The 12,244-nt window shown below is 38.3% G+C and overlaps 1 protein-coding gene across 1 annotated transcript in view; it reads right to left on the minus strand.

The window, feature by feature from the left end:
* The window catches only part of LOC128985962 (calcium uniporter protein, mitochondrial), a 301,746-nt gene that overhangs the window by 157,543 nt on the left and 131,959 nt on the right, over nt 1–12,244 (minus strand). The window contains exon 3 of the mRNA XM_054405975.1: nt 8,838–8,964. Within this exon, the coding sequence (XP_054261950.1) occupies nt 8,838–8,964 (127 nt within the window). The remainder of the gene's footprint in view (nt 1–8,837; nt 8,965–12,244) is intronic.

The following is a 12,244-nucleotide window of genomic DNA, read 5'->3' on the forward strand; positions in this document are numbered from 1 at the left end:
CTCCGAGGTAAAGAAGCCGGAGAAGAGCGAAACTGTAGAACAACAACACGCACAGTCTCGGGACCAAACGCAACGAGAAAAGCTAATGCAACAGATTAGGGAGAGGAAAGACGAAAAGAGAGAGGAAAAGGAAAATGGTTATTGCAGTTTTGCAACAATAGAGAAGGCAGTTAGGGAAGAGATTAGCTCAAATTTGGCCATTGACGAAAAGCAAACGAAAGTGGTTAAATGTGAGGAGGCAGTCAAAGGAAGCACACCAAGTAAGACCATTCATGTGGAGCCAGTGTCTTTTGTCGAGGAGGAGTACTCTTACGAGCCAGAGAATGAGGAGGTGACAAACAAACTCGTCGTCAGGTCAAGAAGTCTTGTTAATCTAGATCAGACTCAAGCGAATCTCAACAACGCGTGTACTCTTAAACGACCAAACAAGTTGAAGATAACTACCAAACCCGACGGAACTATAAGGTACGGTTTGAGGCAAGAGGGTTCCGAGACAGATCTCATAGACGACGACTCACCCCCACTTGAAAGTGTAATAAAAAACAACTACGTAAGCAGCATCAAGAGTGCTTTTGACGCTGCAATCGAGAGTCAGAGCAGAGAAGCGGATGGGCGAGCCGAGGCTTTCGACGGTCTGCGGCAATACTTCCACGACAACAAGCACGGGCTGCAGGAGTTACTGATCAACAACAACGTAGTTATAATAGAACCCTTCAGACCAGACGCACCGCTTAGTCCAAGCGCAAGTTCTGACACTAGTTCACAAAGGACTTGTAGAATAACCGGAGCGACCGTCAAATCACCGAACAGCGAACAAAAACCGTTCATTCCGTCCAACACTCTACCACGAAGACACACGAAAGGCAGCAAACCCACCAAGCAAGGATTTTACCACCCGATCAGGGTAAACAAGGAGCTCATAGACGCAGAACTGCCTGACCCGGACAAAGTGAAAAATGCAAAGGAACTATTCGAGAAAATATTTATATCTAGGACACCCGCTGAAGAGAAGAAGAAAACTCCTTCTAGATCTTTCTTCAACACCATCACGAGCAAAATGCGGATTACTCCTGAGGTCAAGGTTATTCAACAAGGAAAACAGACGACCGATAAGAAAAACAGACTACTAATCGACCAAGTTGTGAGAGACGACATGAAGCGTTGCTCGCTGCAAAGAAGGTGGACGGACAGCGGAAGTCTATCTTCTGGAGTTAGCAGCGACCTGAGCTACGACCAAGACTGCGACTATTACCATCACGAGAGTCCGACCCTTATAGAAGAGTACAGCAGCGACGATGACGTGGAGTACATCTACCCGTACGACGATACAGAGACGCACCCGGTGTCATCCGAGGTGCTGCAGAAGATCAGGGAGTGCGGCACCACCGTCACCTACTACGGCGGCAGAGTCATCTCCAGGAGCCACGGACCTCTGCGGAGTCCCATGACCATGACGATCATGGACGAGATACGGCGACACGGCGGCACACACGAGGGACGCAAGAGGTTCGAGGAGCCGTCACTGGGAGTTAAATTCCGTCTAGTCAAGGTAATTGTGGTCGGAAGTTTCATAATTTCTCAAATAGTTTGGTCTAAGAAGTAAGATTTTTTACAATAAAAATGTGTTGTACTTGTGAGGCATCACCTTAGTCAGCATACTATAATACTACGAGAAAGCTTATTCCACCTGTAAAAAGTACTTATAACTATATTTATATTTGAAGAACTTTTAATCAGGTTTAAACGTATCTTCTCTTAACGTAGAGTTCAAGCAATCTTCTGCAAAACTATATAGTTAGAGGTAATTAGTGTTAACGGCAAGTTTAGGTTGTTTACGAGCTAATTACAGGAGTGTGGTTTGTGTACTTTAGTACAGTGAAGGGGTATATTTTACAGAGTACGGTGCCAAATAACATTGATCACACCAAGAAACATTATCCAACCGATTGTCAACAGTACTTTTCATTTTATTGTTTTTATCTTTTAGTGGTTGATTGGTCACAGTAAACCTCACAACAATTTGGGAGATTAACAAATATTTTCAATAAAAAAATATCTTATTGAACTTTGACTAGTGCAATGTTTCTTTTTGAAGAGCCATAGTTGTGGGAGCCGCCTAGAGATAGCCGGTACCGAGGAGGAGCGACACGAGACTCTGCGAGGGGAGAGCATCGCTGAGGAGGTGGCGGAGGCCAGAGAACACACTGAACACACTCTAGAAAAGACTGGAGAACTCACTGAACACCATGTAGACAAGTCTGCTGAGGAGGAGAACCACACGTCCTTGGAAGAGGAAGAAGACAAGGCAGAGGCCGACAGGTGAGTTAAAGAGGCGAAGCGTTTAGAAATGGAAACAATTACAACATCAATAACTCCAGTATCTCAACTTACTATTAAAAGATAGAAATTAATTCAGTTTACCCTCTGGTATTCCTCACAAGATTGTGAACAGTTGTGTGTAGTTGTTCGGAATGCTATAAATGATGATTACACATCAAGTGATGATTGGACTTCTTGAATCGTCTTTTGACAAATACGCCTTAAAATGTGTTTTTATGTATATTTAATAATGCATGTTTAAGTATGCATACATTTTTAAAACAAAAATCACAATTTTAGAGTACAGCACAACTTCTATATTCGTCCATCATACTTCCATCCATCAGATATGTTTATACTTCAGCAATCTCAATAACGTTTAACCTTTTGTGTATTTCTGCGTAGATCTTGATTGTAAATACAGTACATAGAATCCAGCTAGTTGTTATTCCACAACAATCCTGTGCATAAAAGCTTATCATGGACCAGGATAAAAGTAAGGTAGTTTACATTTTGGTCATATTTAAGAGATTTGTTTGTGCAACTGAATCGTGTAAATCATCTCCTAATGTTTTACAACTCCCGCTTCTCTAGGTACATCTCGTCAGATAGCTCCACCAAGGAGGCGGCGCCCCCAGTCATGACTTGGGCAGAGTTGAAGATGAAGGAGGCTCGGAGGTTGTGGCACTGCGCACCGGAGGCGGTCAGGGCTCCGCCCCAGGACATGGAGTTTGAAACCTTCGAGGTTCTGGAGGATCCACAGCCTCTCAAGCAGGAGAAGGTTGAAACAGGAAGAGGATAGAAACTTAAATCCTAGGGCTCCATCAGTACTAACTAATATACTCAGGGTAATTCTTAAAGATATATTTCCTCATTTCTGTTTTTATTGAGTCATACCATTCTTTTAGCCAAAGGTCATACGTACTGATAAAACTGTACGTTTGACTTACATTACTGGTAGTAATGTTGTGGTGGTTGAATCTCAAGAACATTCCAGAATATGTATTTCAATGTAGTCTGCCAAATGAACACACAAATTCAAAAAACAAAAGCTATTTTCATAAGGAAGGAGTTGACACAACGTTGGATTAAGTTTGTTTTCCGTAAAAAATAACTAAAATGAATAAGAAGTAAAAAATGAAAAATTTGAAACACTCCAAAGTTTATAGTGTACGGTTTTAAGTACTGGAGCTATTTACACATACATGTTAGTATAGTTTGTTGTATATATTTTTAAGATTTCGAGGGCGATGCGACTGTTAAACACACAAATAATCAAAGCACCAAACAGTTGTGGCATATCTAGTATATTGTATTTAACCCATCACACTACAGATTCTATCTTATCTCCATGTACCTAATTGTTATCGTGACGTTACAGCCATGTACTAATTATTGCTTGTTATTGTATAGATGCTTTGTATAAATGTAAATATATTATCAAAACACTGTTCTGCATTCCAATTTTCATTATGAACCTAAATTCTCCATAATAATATGAGTTGTTCAATTGGATTCGCTACTCAAACACTTACATTGTAAAATATTGCAAATTGTTGTAAAATAACTAAGTTCAAAAATAGGTTTCTGGTAGTTTCTTTTACTCAATGAAATTTACTGTAGAAGCAGGAATGGTTGTGAGACAATAGTATAGTTGAAAATGATGTGGAAGTAAAGTTTATTTAATGGGTGGACGATATTTTCCGAGCAAGTCTCTTTTACTAGGTGTTGTTAATAAATCCTTCTAAATGTCATCACTTTGACTTAAATCACTTAATAATGTGATCACTTTGGCTTAAATCAGATTATCATGTCAACCTATTGCTCAAGATCAGTCTTAGATTTTGTTAGCTCATTAATATTTATATATTGACAATGGATAAATATATTGACCCAAGTACAGCCAATTTAATATTAATTTTTTTATCATAAAACATAACATTTTAAGATTCTAACTTTAAATGGTAAGAACAAGTTCAAAAAAATCTAAAATTAGCGGATTTGATGAGATTATTATAGTATATTAACATTTGAAGTTTGAAAGTAATGTAGTGAAGGCCTAAAACTGGTTTCGTTTTAAAAAGCATAGTAGAAAAGCATAGTACGGTAGGCGAGCACTGATCTTATAAGAAGTGTTATTATTAGACAGAATTGGAGGTGGGTATTAAAAGCAAACCCACAAGAAAAAATTAAATATTCAGTAATAAAAATACTAATTATAACAAATGAGTTAAGTAAGGATACATTGGTTGTATAGATAAGTCGCAACTTATTTTCAAAAACAATAAGGCCTAGAAGACTTTAGTTTCCAGCAAGTATGTTTGCGCAAATTGACGGTGATTGTATAGCCCGAAGGTGCACTATTGTTCAACATGAGTTATGGCCAATAACTAAGGGCATTGTGTAGTAATGGACGCACAGCGTGAACGAGCCCGGCTGGTCGCAACGCTGTTAATATTGTGGTGGGCGGACAGTAAGCTGTTAATACTTGTGGTATGAAGACGAAATGCTGTTAATATTGTGGTGCGGGGATGATATGTTAACGTGTAACATAACGACCGTAGGTTATATTTATATATATAAGAACTCCGAATATAGTTGAATATGGATGGTTCTGGCCGTTATTCATGTTGTGGATAGGCTGTTAATATTGTTGTACAAGGACGATAGGCTGTTAATATCGTGGTACGAGGACGATATGATGTTAATACCGTGGTACGAGGACGATATGATGTTAATACCGTGGTTAGAGAAAGATATGCTGTTAATACCGTGGTAGGAGAAAGAGATGCTGTTAATACCGTGGTACGAGGACGATATGCCGTTAATACCGTCGTATGAGAACGATAGGCTATTATACGGTGGTACGATGACGATAGGCTGTTAATACGGTGGTACGAGGACGATATGCTGTTAATATCGTGGTACGATAACGATAGGCTGTTAATACAGTGGTAAGAAAACGATAGGCTGTTAATACTATGGTACGAGGACGATAGGCTGTTAAAATATCATGGTACGAGGACGATATGCAGTTGTAGTTAGATGACGATATGGTGTTAATACCGTGGTACGAGAACGATAGGCTGTTAATACCGTGGTAGGAGAAAGAGATGCTGTTAATACCGTGGTACGAGGACGATATGCCGTTAATACCGTCGTATGAGAACGATAGGCTATTATACGGTGGTACGATGACGATAGGCTGTTAATACGGTGGTACGAGGACGATATGCTGTTAATATCGTGGTACGATAACGATAGGCTGTTAATACAGTGGTAAGAAAACGATAGGCTGTTAATACTATGGTACGAGGACGATAGGCTGTTAAAATATCATGGTACGAGGACGATATGCAGTTGTAGTTAGATGACGATATGGTGTTAATACCGTGGTACGAGAACGATAGGCTGTTAATACCATGGTAAGAGGACGATAGGCTGTTAAAATCATAGTACGAGTACGATAGGCTGTTAATATTGTGGTACGAGTATGATATGCTGTTAATACCGTGGTAAGAGGACAATAGGCTGTTATTATCGCGGTAAGAGTACGATAGGCTTTTAATATCGTGGTACGAAGATGATAGGCTGTTAATATTATGGCATGAAGACGATACTGTATCAATGCATGTTTGTATGGATTTATATGTTTAAATATCTTTAAAACACAGACGGTTCTTAAACAGTTCATAAAACTATCTCGTCGTACTTTATTAGGGCAGATTGAACAGTTCCAAGCCTCTAAAACATAGCGAAATAAAGTTATAGTAAGTGACCTGTAGGGCCAGTTCCCCAGCATAAAAGTCATGTGCTGAAAATATTGCAGCATTGGCTGTTAATATTGTGTTGTGTCATTGCTCAGCCGTAAATGTAAAGGTTATATGGCCAGAAGATAAGAGTGCACTGTGGTAAATTCATGCAAAACGGTAACACAAAAATATGTGGATACTGTGTGAGCCGAGTTAAAAATTAGTAACAGCCCGGGGTAAACTGACGCTTAACTAGTCCATGAAATGTTGATGTTAGCCCGTTACTAAAACTGAGTGTTCAACTGCCATCATTGGCCATTACTGCGCCATTAGCCGCGTGGCTCGTAATGCTAATGGGCGACTGCGATTGATACAGTGTAATTAGATTGTGTCGTTGTCACTTGTTACACGTCACACATCCGTACATTCATACTACGAAATATCATGTATTTGCATATAATATTTAGAAAAGTATATAATTTTGAAATATAAACGTCTATGTTCTTCAATGCTATAATTTATTAAGTAGTCGTCAATTTATGAGAAGCGGCACTATATGTAAGTTTTTGTGAAACCACGTTGAGTTTCCACGGCTCTAAATCTTCTCTACTGCTAGCTGAACACGCTGAGGTATAATGTAGGGGTGTCGCTTGTTTATTATAGGTCGGAAGGTAAAATAATTAACAATTTTATATGATAGAACAAATTAGTTCACCTTTAAACTTACATAAGCATGCATACATACATCATTATTCATAATTAATGTCGGGACGCTGCTATGGCGTATTTTAATTCAAATATTAGTAGAATAAAGTGAGATGCCTTGTGGAGCTTTGTTACTAAGATCAGCTATTTCATTAGCCAGTAACATTTATTGAGGACAATGAGTGCCCAATGATGAGGACAGCCTGGTTAGGCAAGCAATATAACCACTCATTGAAATACATTTAATTCATTGAGTCCGGGGTTATACCCCCGAAAATTTACCCCCATGAAAAAAACCTACGTCATTTTGACGTCACAGGTCTGGGGGTAGTTTTCCGGGCCCAATATTTTAGTACGGATAAATTATTATTTACTTCCATCAACTCACATTTCATGGTTGTAATTAATCAAAAGCCCATAAGCCTGACACCAGAATTTAACTTCTGGAAATCTTCCCCCGTGGTCAAATTGCGCTTCAACATACATACAAATGTGTTGCATTTGTATAACCTAACCTAACCCAACCCCCACGGGGGTAGATTTCCGAGGCTAGAATTCCTGGGTCGGACATTTCTGATTTAACCACTGGGGTAGATTTCCGGGGATAAAATTCCGTAGTATGGCAAATTACTGAATAAGCAAACAATAACATGTTGATTATTTAATAATATATTGGGGACAAATTTCCAGTCGCGGGCTTTTTCTCGACCGTGTATAGGTCCCGCCCCTCGTGACGTCAAAATGACGTAGGCGTTTTTTTCATGCGGGTAAATTTCTGGGGGTAGAATCCGCTACTCCCTAAATTTATCATACCCTTAATCACATGTTTTTGCCAAACTTGAAGCCAATCTTAATAAAAAGTGTTATTTAATAAGCCTCATAAAATACTTGCTATCGAGGTTCTACTGTATATTGAAGAGGTTAAATTTAATAACGTACTAAAAACTATTTTACACAATTTATTCAATATAGCTTAAGGGAATGTGTAACGAAACAGAGGAATTTCAGCACTGCAGTAGCTTACAATGGATTACAACAGATTCTGCATGTGACCATTTAATTTCACGGTCTGTTTGGATCAGCCAGGCTATGACATGAAGCTCGCTAACATTTGATTTGACCAAAAACAGCGTGGGAGTCAACACATGTATGTGAACATTGGTTGTAGTACATCAACAAACTACATATGCGACCATTTAATTTGACGGTCTGTCCTCATCAGCTCCAGACCATGTTGTTGATGGATTTGTTAAAAATTTGCATTCAACTAACTGTGTGGACACAATACATCAATAGATTGCCACTGTAGGTATTTATACTCGTGTATACCACTGAACTTAATACAGCCATAGTCTTTTGGATAATAAGGGAGTACTTGTGAGCGAATTTTCTTTTGATAAAGTCTAAAGTCTTCAACTGAATTCAGCTTTGACATGGGAATGCAGTGAGTGTCTAATATAGTCACAGATAGAATGATATAGATTGTATTAAGCTGTCTATAGTTTATTTTCCCTTTAAGTTGCATATATATAATTTATACGCAATATTTTACAGTACATTGTTCTTTCAGTTTTGATTTGTCATTATATAGTTTTATACGACAACAGTGACAAACCGGATCACAACAGTAATTGACAACCGGACAATTTGTCGTTGGCTCAACTAAGTTCTTTCAAATTCTATCATCACCATTAGATGCAAGCTAGTGTGTTTCAGCCACAACCATATGGACCTTTAAAACATTGCTGAAACCCATCTTGAAACTTAAGCCAATATACCTGTCCCTTAGCTAACTTACCAAAGGAGTCAGCCCTTACTATAGCAACAATCAAAAAGCCGTCTCATCCTGCAGACCGCATTTGCTAAATAAAAACACTATGGCATAATAAGCTGCTACATCGTAGGCCATTCGCAGACACATTCTGTGAATCTGTATCTTAGTCAAGTGTCTGTGGAGTAGGCATATACCTACTTGTTGATGCTACTCCGGTCTAGAAAAAGTTCAACAGCACTTTGTGCCGTGGAGACACAGATCTGAACCTACATGGGGATGGAACTGACCTGTCAGCACGGCGGGGTCTGGTAGTCTCTGTACAGGGGCGGGGTCGGCGGCGGGAGTGTTTGTTCTGTCGTCCTTGGAGCTGGACATGTGTCGACAATGGTGAGGTCTTCTGGTCCAGCATCCCACCTGGAACACGGCACAGTATGACGTCATTGGTGATGTAGTAAGTTAATCAGAATGACAGACAAAACTATTAGTCGTCATACTGCAGCGTTAACGGTTTGCTTTGCGAGTCTAAAGTAACTCTTTTTTGTAATACATATTGTAGCAAAAAACCGTTTTAAGACATACATACGTTGTGGGTCTAAAGTATCTTTTTACTCACTAGGGAGTAAAAAGCATTTTTAGCCCTTAGGGAGTAAAACTCAGCTGTTGTTGGCATAGTTCTAAACTTCTATTGTAAGCAATTGCATGTATCCAAATTATTTGTCGATTGATTTAGCCGGTTCTAGCTTGTTGTTGCATTCTTGTCAATAGTTCAAAATATCGATGGTATTTTATGGATCATGTGTTAATGCACAGTAACACAATCGTAATAGACGAAGTGATACTCGATCTCGGGTCGAAAAGTATCACTTTACGCCCTACTGATGAAATATGAGATTTCTTTATACCGAAGCTTAAACGGTTAAATACATGCTTTGCGGCTCTAAAATAATATTTTTTTCACAAGAATGGTCAAGAATCAGCTGGAGCCGAGGACTATTTTATAGTAAAAACCTAAATTATTCGCCTTGCCGAATAAAATGTTCTTACTTCGATTGTTGGCTTCACCCTCGTACTACAATGTATAATCGTGGCGAAAAAAAATGCAAGTTTCAAAATATGCCAGTAATTTTTAGTTGATTATTGTGTTGGCAGAGTAATACATGTGGCGTCTTAAGCCCCTGTCACACGGAGCTGGTTTTCTCGCCGCTAGTAACTAGCAGCTAGAACCAGCAGAAAACCAGCTTCGTGTGACTGATTCTCCAGCTGCTAGAAACACTAGCATGAGCTGGTATCTCCAGCCGCTGGAGGTTTTAAACAGTTTAATATTACAAGCGCTTGAAGAGTCACTAGCAGGTCATGTGACTACCCAGCTGTAGTCTCTAGCACCATCCCAGCTCTGTCTTTCAGTATCGTGCTAGTTCTTGCATTAGGAAAACAAATTCAAATTAATTCGACTCATTTAAACTAATCAAGAATCAATTTAAACTTTCATGTTTAGAAATTTTTTCACGCATTGTCATAATTTTCTCTTTACAATTGCTACATCTCACATATATTAATTAAATGAATGTGATTTTTTTGTGTTGATGAAAGATAAAGTCCTTTTGTTATAACAAAAGGACTTTATCCTACCACAACTTATTCGATTTTAATTAATTTACATGCCCGTAGTAGATAAAAAACAATAGTGTTTTTATATATTCATGTTTTATTTTTTCGTGGAACTTTTTAATTCTATGATGGCTGATCATTGACGTAACATAACTTCTAATACCAACATTATTTGTGTTACCTACGGAGTGTGTAGTTAATCCAATTACATCCCCAGACCTTTAAGTTGTAGCGCTAGTTCTCCAGCTTCGTCTGACAGGACTTCTAGCGCGCTGGAGAACTAGCAACTAAAAGCTGCTGGTTCTCGCAGCGAGAACTAGCTGCTGGAACCAGCTCCGTGTGACAGGGGCTTTAATGACGCCATCAGCCGTTTGCCTATGATTGTATTACAAAATGGAAACCATTTAGCCACCAAATTATAAAGCATTTAACCATTTACAAACATTACGTTTTCTTAAAAATGTTAATCATTTAAAAACTAGTATTGGGGTTGAATAAATGTATCTAATTACAACTAACGTGATATTCTGTCAAATACAGTAAAAAATAAACGAATTTGCACTTTATAAAGGGTTTTAATTTTACAAGGACAGAAAGGAGAGAATTGATTAATAAATTAATAATTAAAAATTAGTTAATAGCAATTGGCTTATATAGTCGAATGGTTAAGCTGAGTTGTACCATTATCATTGTGCTACAATAATAAATCGATTGCAGCACTCCTTCGTCTTTAAAATACCTTTTTCAAAGATTTTTCAACATGCGCATTTTTGGGACTGCTGGATATTATTAACGAATGTAAAATATTTAAATTACACGTTTCAACAAACCAGATTACAAGAGCGTAGGGGATGTTTTGTGAGGTAAATACAGTATTGGTGTTCTGCTGTGGTTTGCGGTGACCCAGACTTTACACACATAGTTGGTCAATGTTACAGCTTTAGTAATGCAGAATATTCAGCTGCGAGTAAAACGGTACTTCGTTAACGGTATTTCGTTAACGGTATTTTGTGTTGTTTACTTACAAAGAGCAAACCATTTGTTTATGTCCCCATCAATTTGAATAATGAAAAGGCATGATTAGTACAAAAAGATTTATTATTGTTCTTTTGCGTATTAAATCAAACAAATATGTCGTCAATGAAATTACTGCTCCAAGATGGATTATGGCGGTGTGAAGTTTACAAGCACGATTATTCACGGCAGAAACTAATCTCTCAACATTGGTAAACATCTGTAGAGTTATTACCCATGGTTTACTGTCATTTGTGATGAATAATACTATTTAATACAAAAGTTTACAATGATATACTCAATTTGGCTTGGTGACTGCATTACTCAATTTTTCTTGTATTTAAGCTCGCACGCTTGTATTGTCGGACAGTAAAGACGAAACAAATTTATTTATCCATGAATCAGAAATGAATGCTATTTTTTTGTCAAGTAAAACCTCCAAGATGAAATCCGTATTTAAGAAACCACGGGGCTATTGTAAAAAAGCCATACACAGAAATAATGTATTAAAGGCTTATTGGATTTTTGACAAAAGTGTGACACCATAATGATGGAAAACTTTCTTGATTTGACTAAAAACGTAAAGCTTTTTAAAACTATTGCCCCAATACTCAAAACATAAACAAATAAATTACATCGTGTTTACAACATTATCTGTTCACAATCTACAGGTTACAGGAATTACTTCGGTCGACGCATAAATCGACAACTAAACAGCTGTTAGAGTTACTGGCGAAGTGGTCGGAGGGGGGAATTGATTTGAACCAATCAGGTGACAGGACATCACTTGGGCCCATCAAGAGACCCAAGAGACCAATACATCCGTGTGAAGATCTGTTGATTCAGCACAGATCAGCGGTGATGACTACGGTGTGTTTAAGTTAAGTTCCAACCAACTAATCGTATGCCAGCTGAAGTAATGAATAAGCGACGTTTAAATACGTTAGAATCAATATTTTTCTTAACTTTTTGACCTATACCACTGATACAGTAGCCTAATCATACTCCTGCCGCAGCAAACCTGCAGACTAAGCGAGTTTCCAATTACCTGGTTGGATGTTCACTAATAATC

The sequence above is a fragment of the Macrosteles quadrilineatus genome, unplaced genomic scaffold, assembly GCF_028750875.1.
Source record: "Macrosteles quadrilineatus isolate MER2022 unplaced genomic scaffold, UCM_ALF_1.0 Scaffold_2__2_contigs__length_208266976, whole genome shotgun sequence".
NCBI lineage: Eukaryota > Metazoa > Arthropoda > Insecta > Hemiptera > Cicadellidae > Macrosteles > Macrosteles quadrilineatus.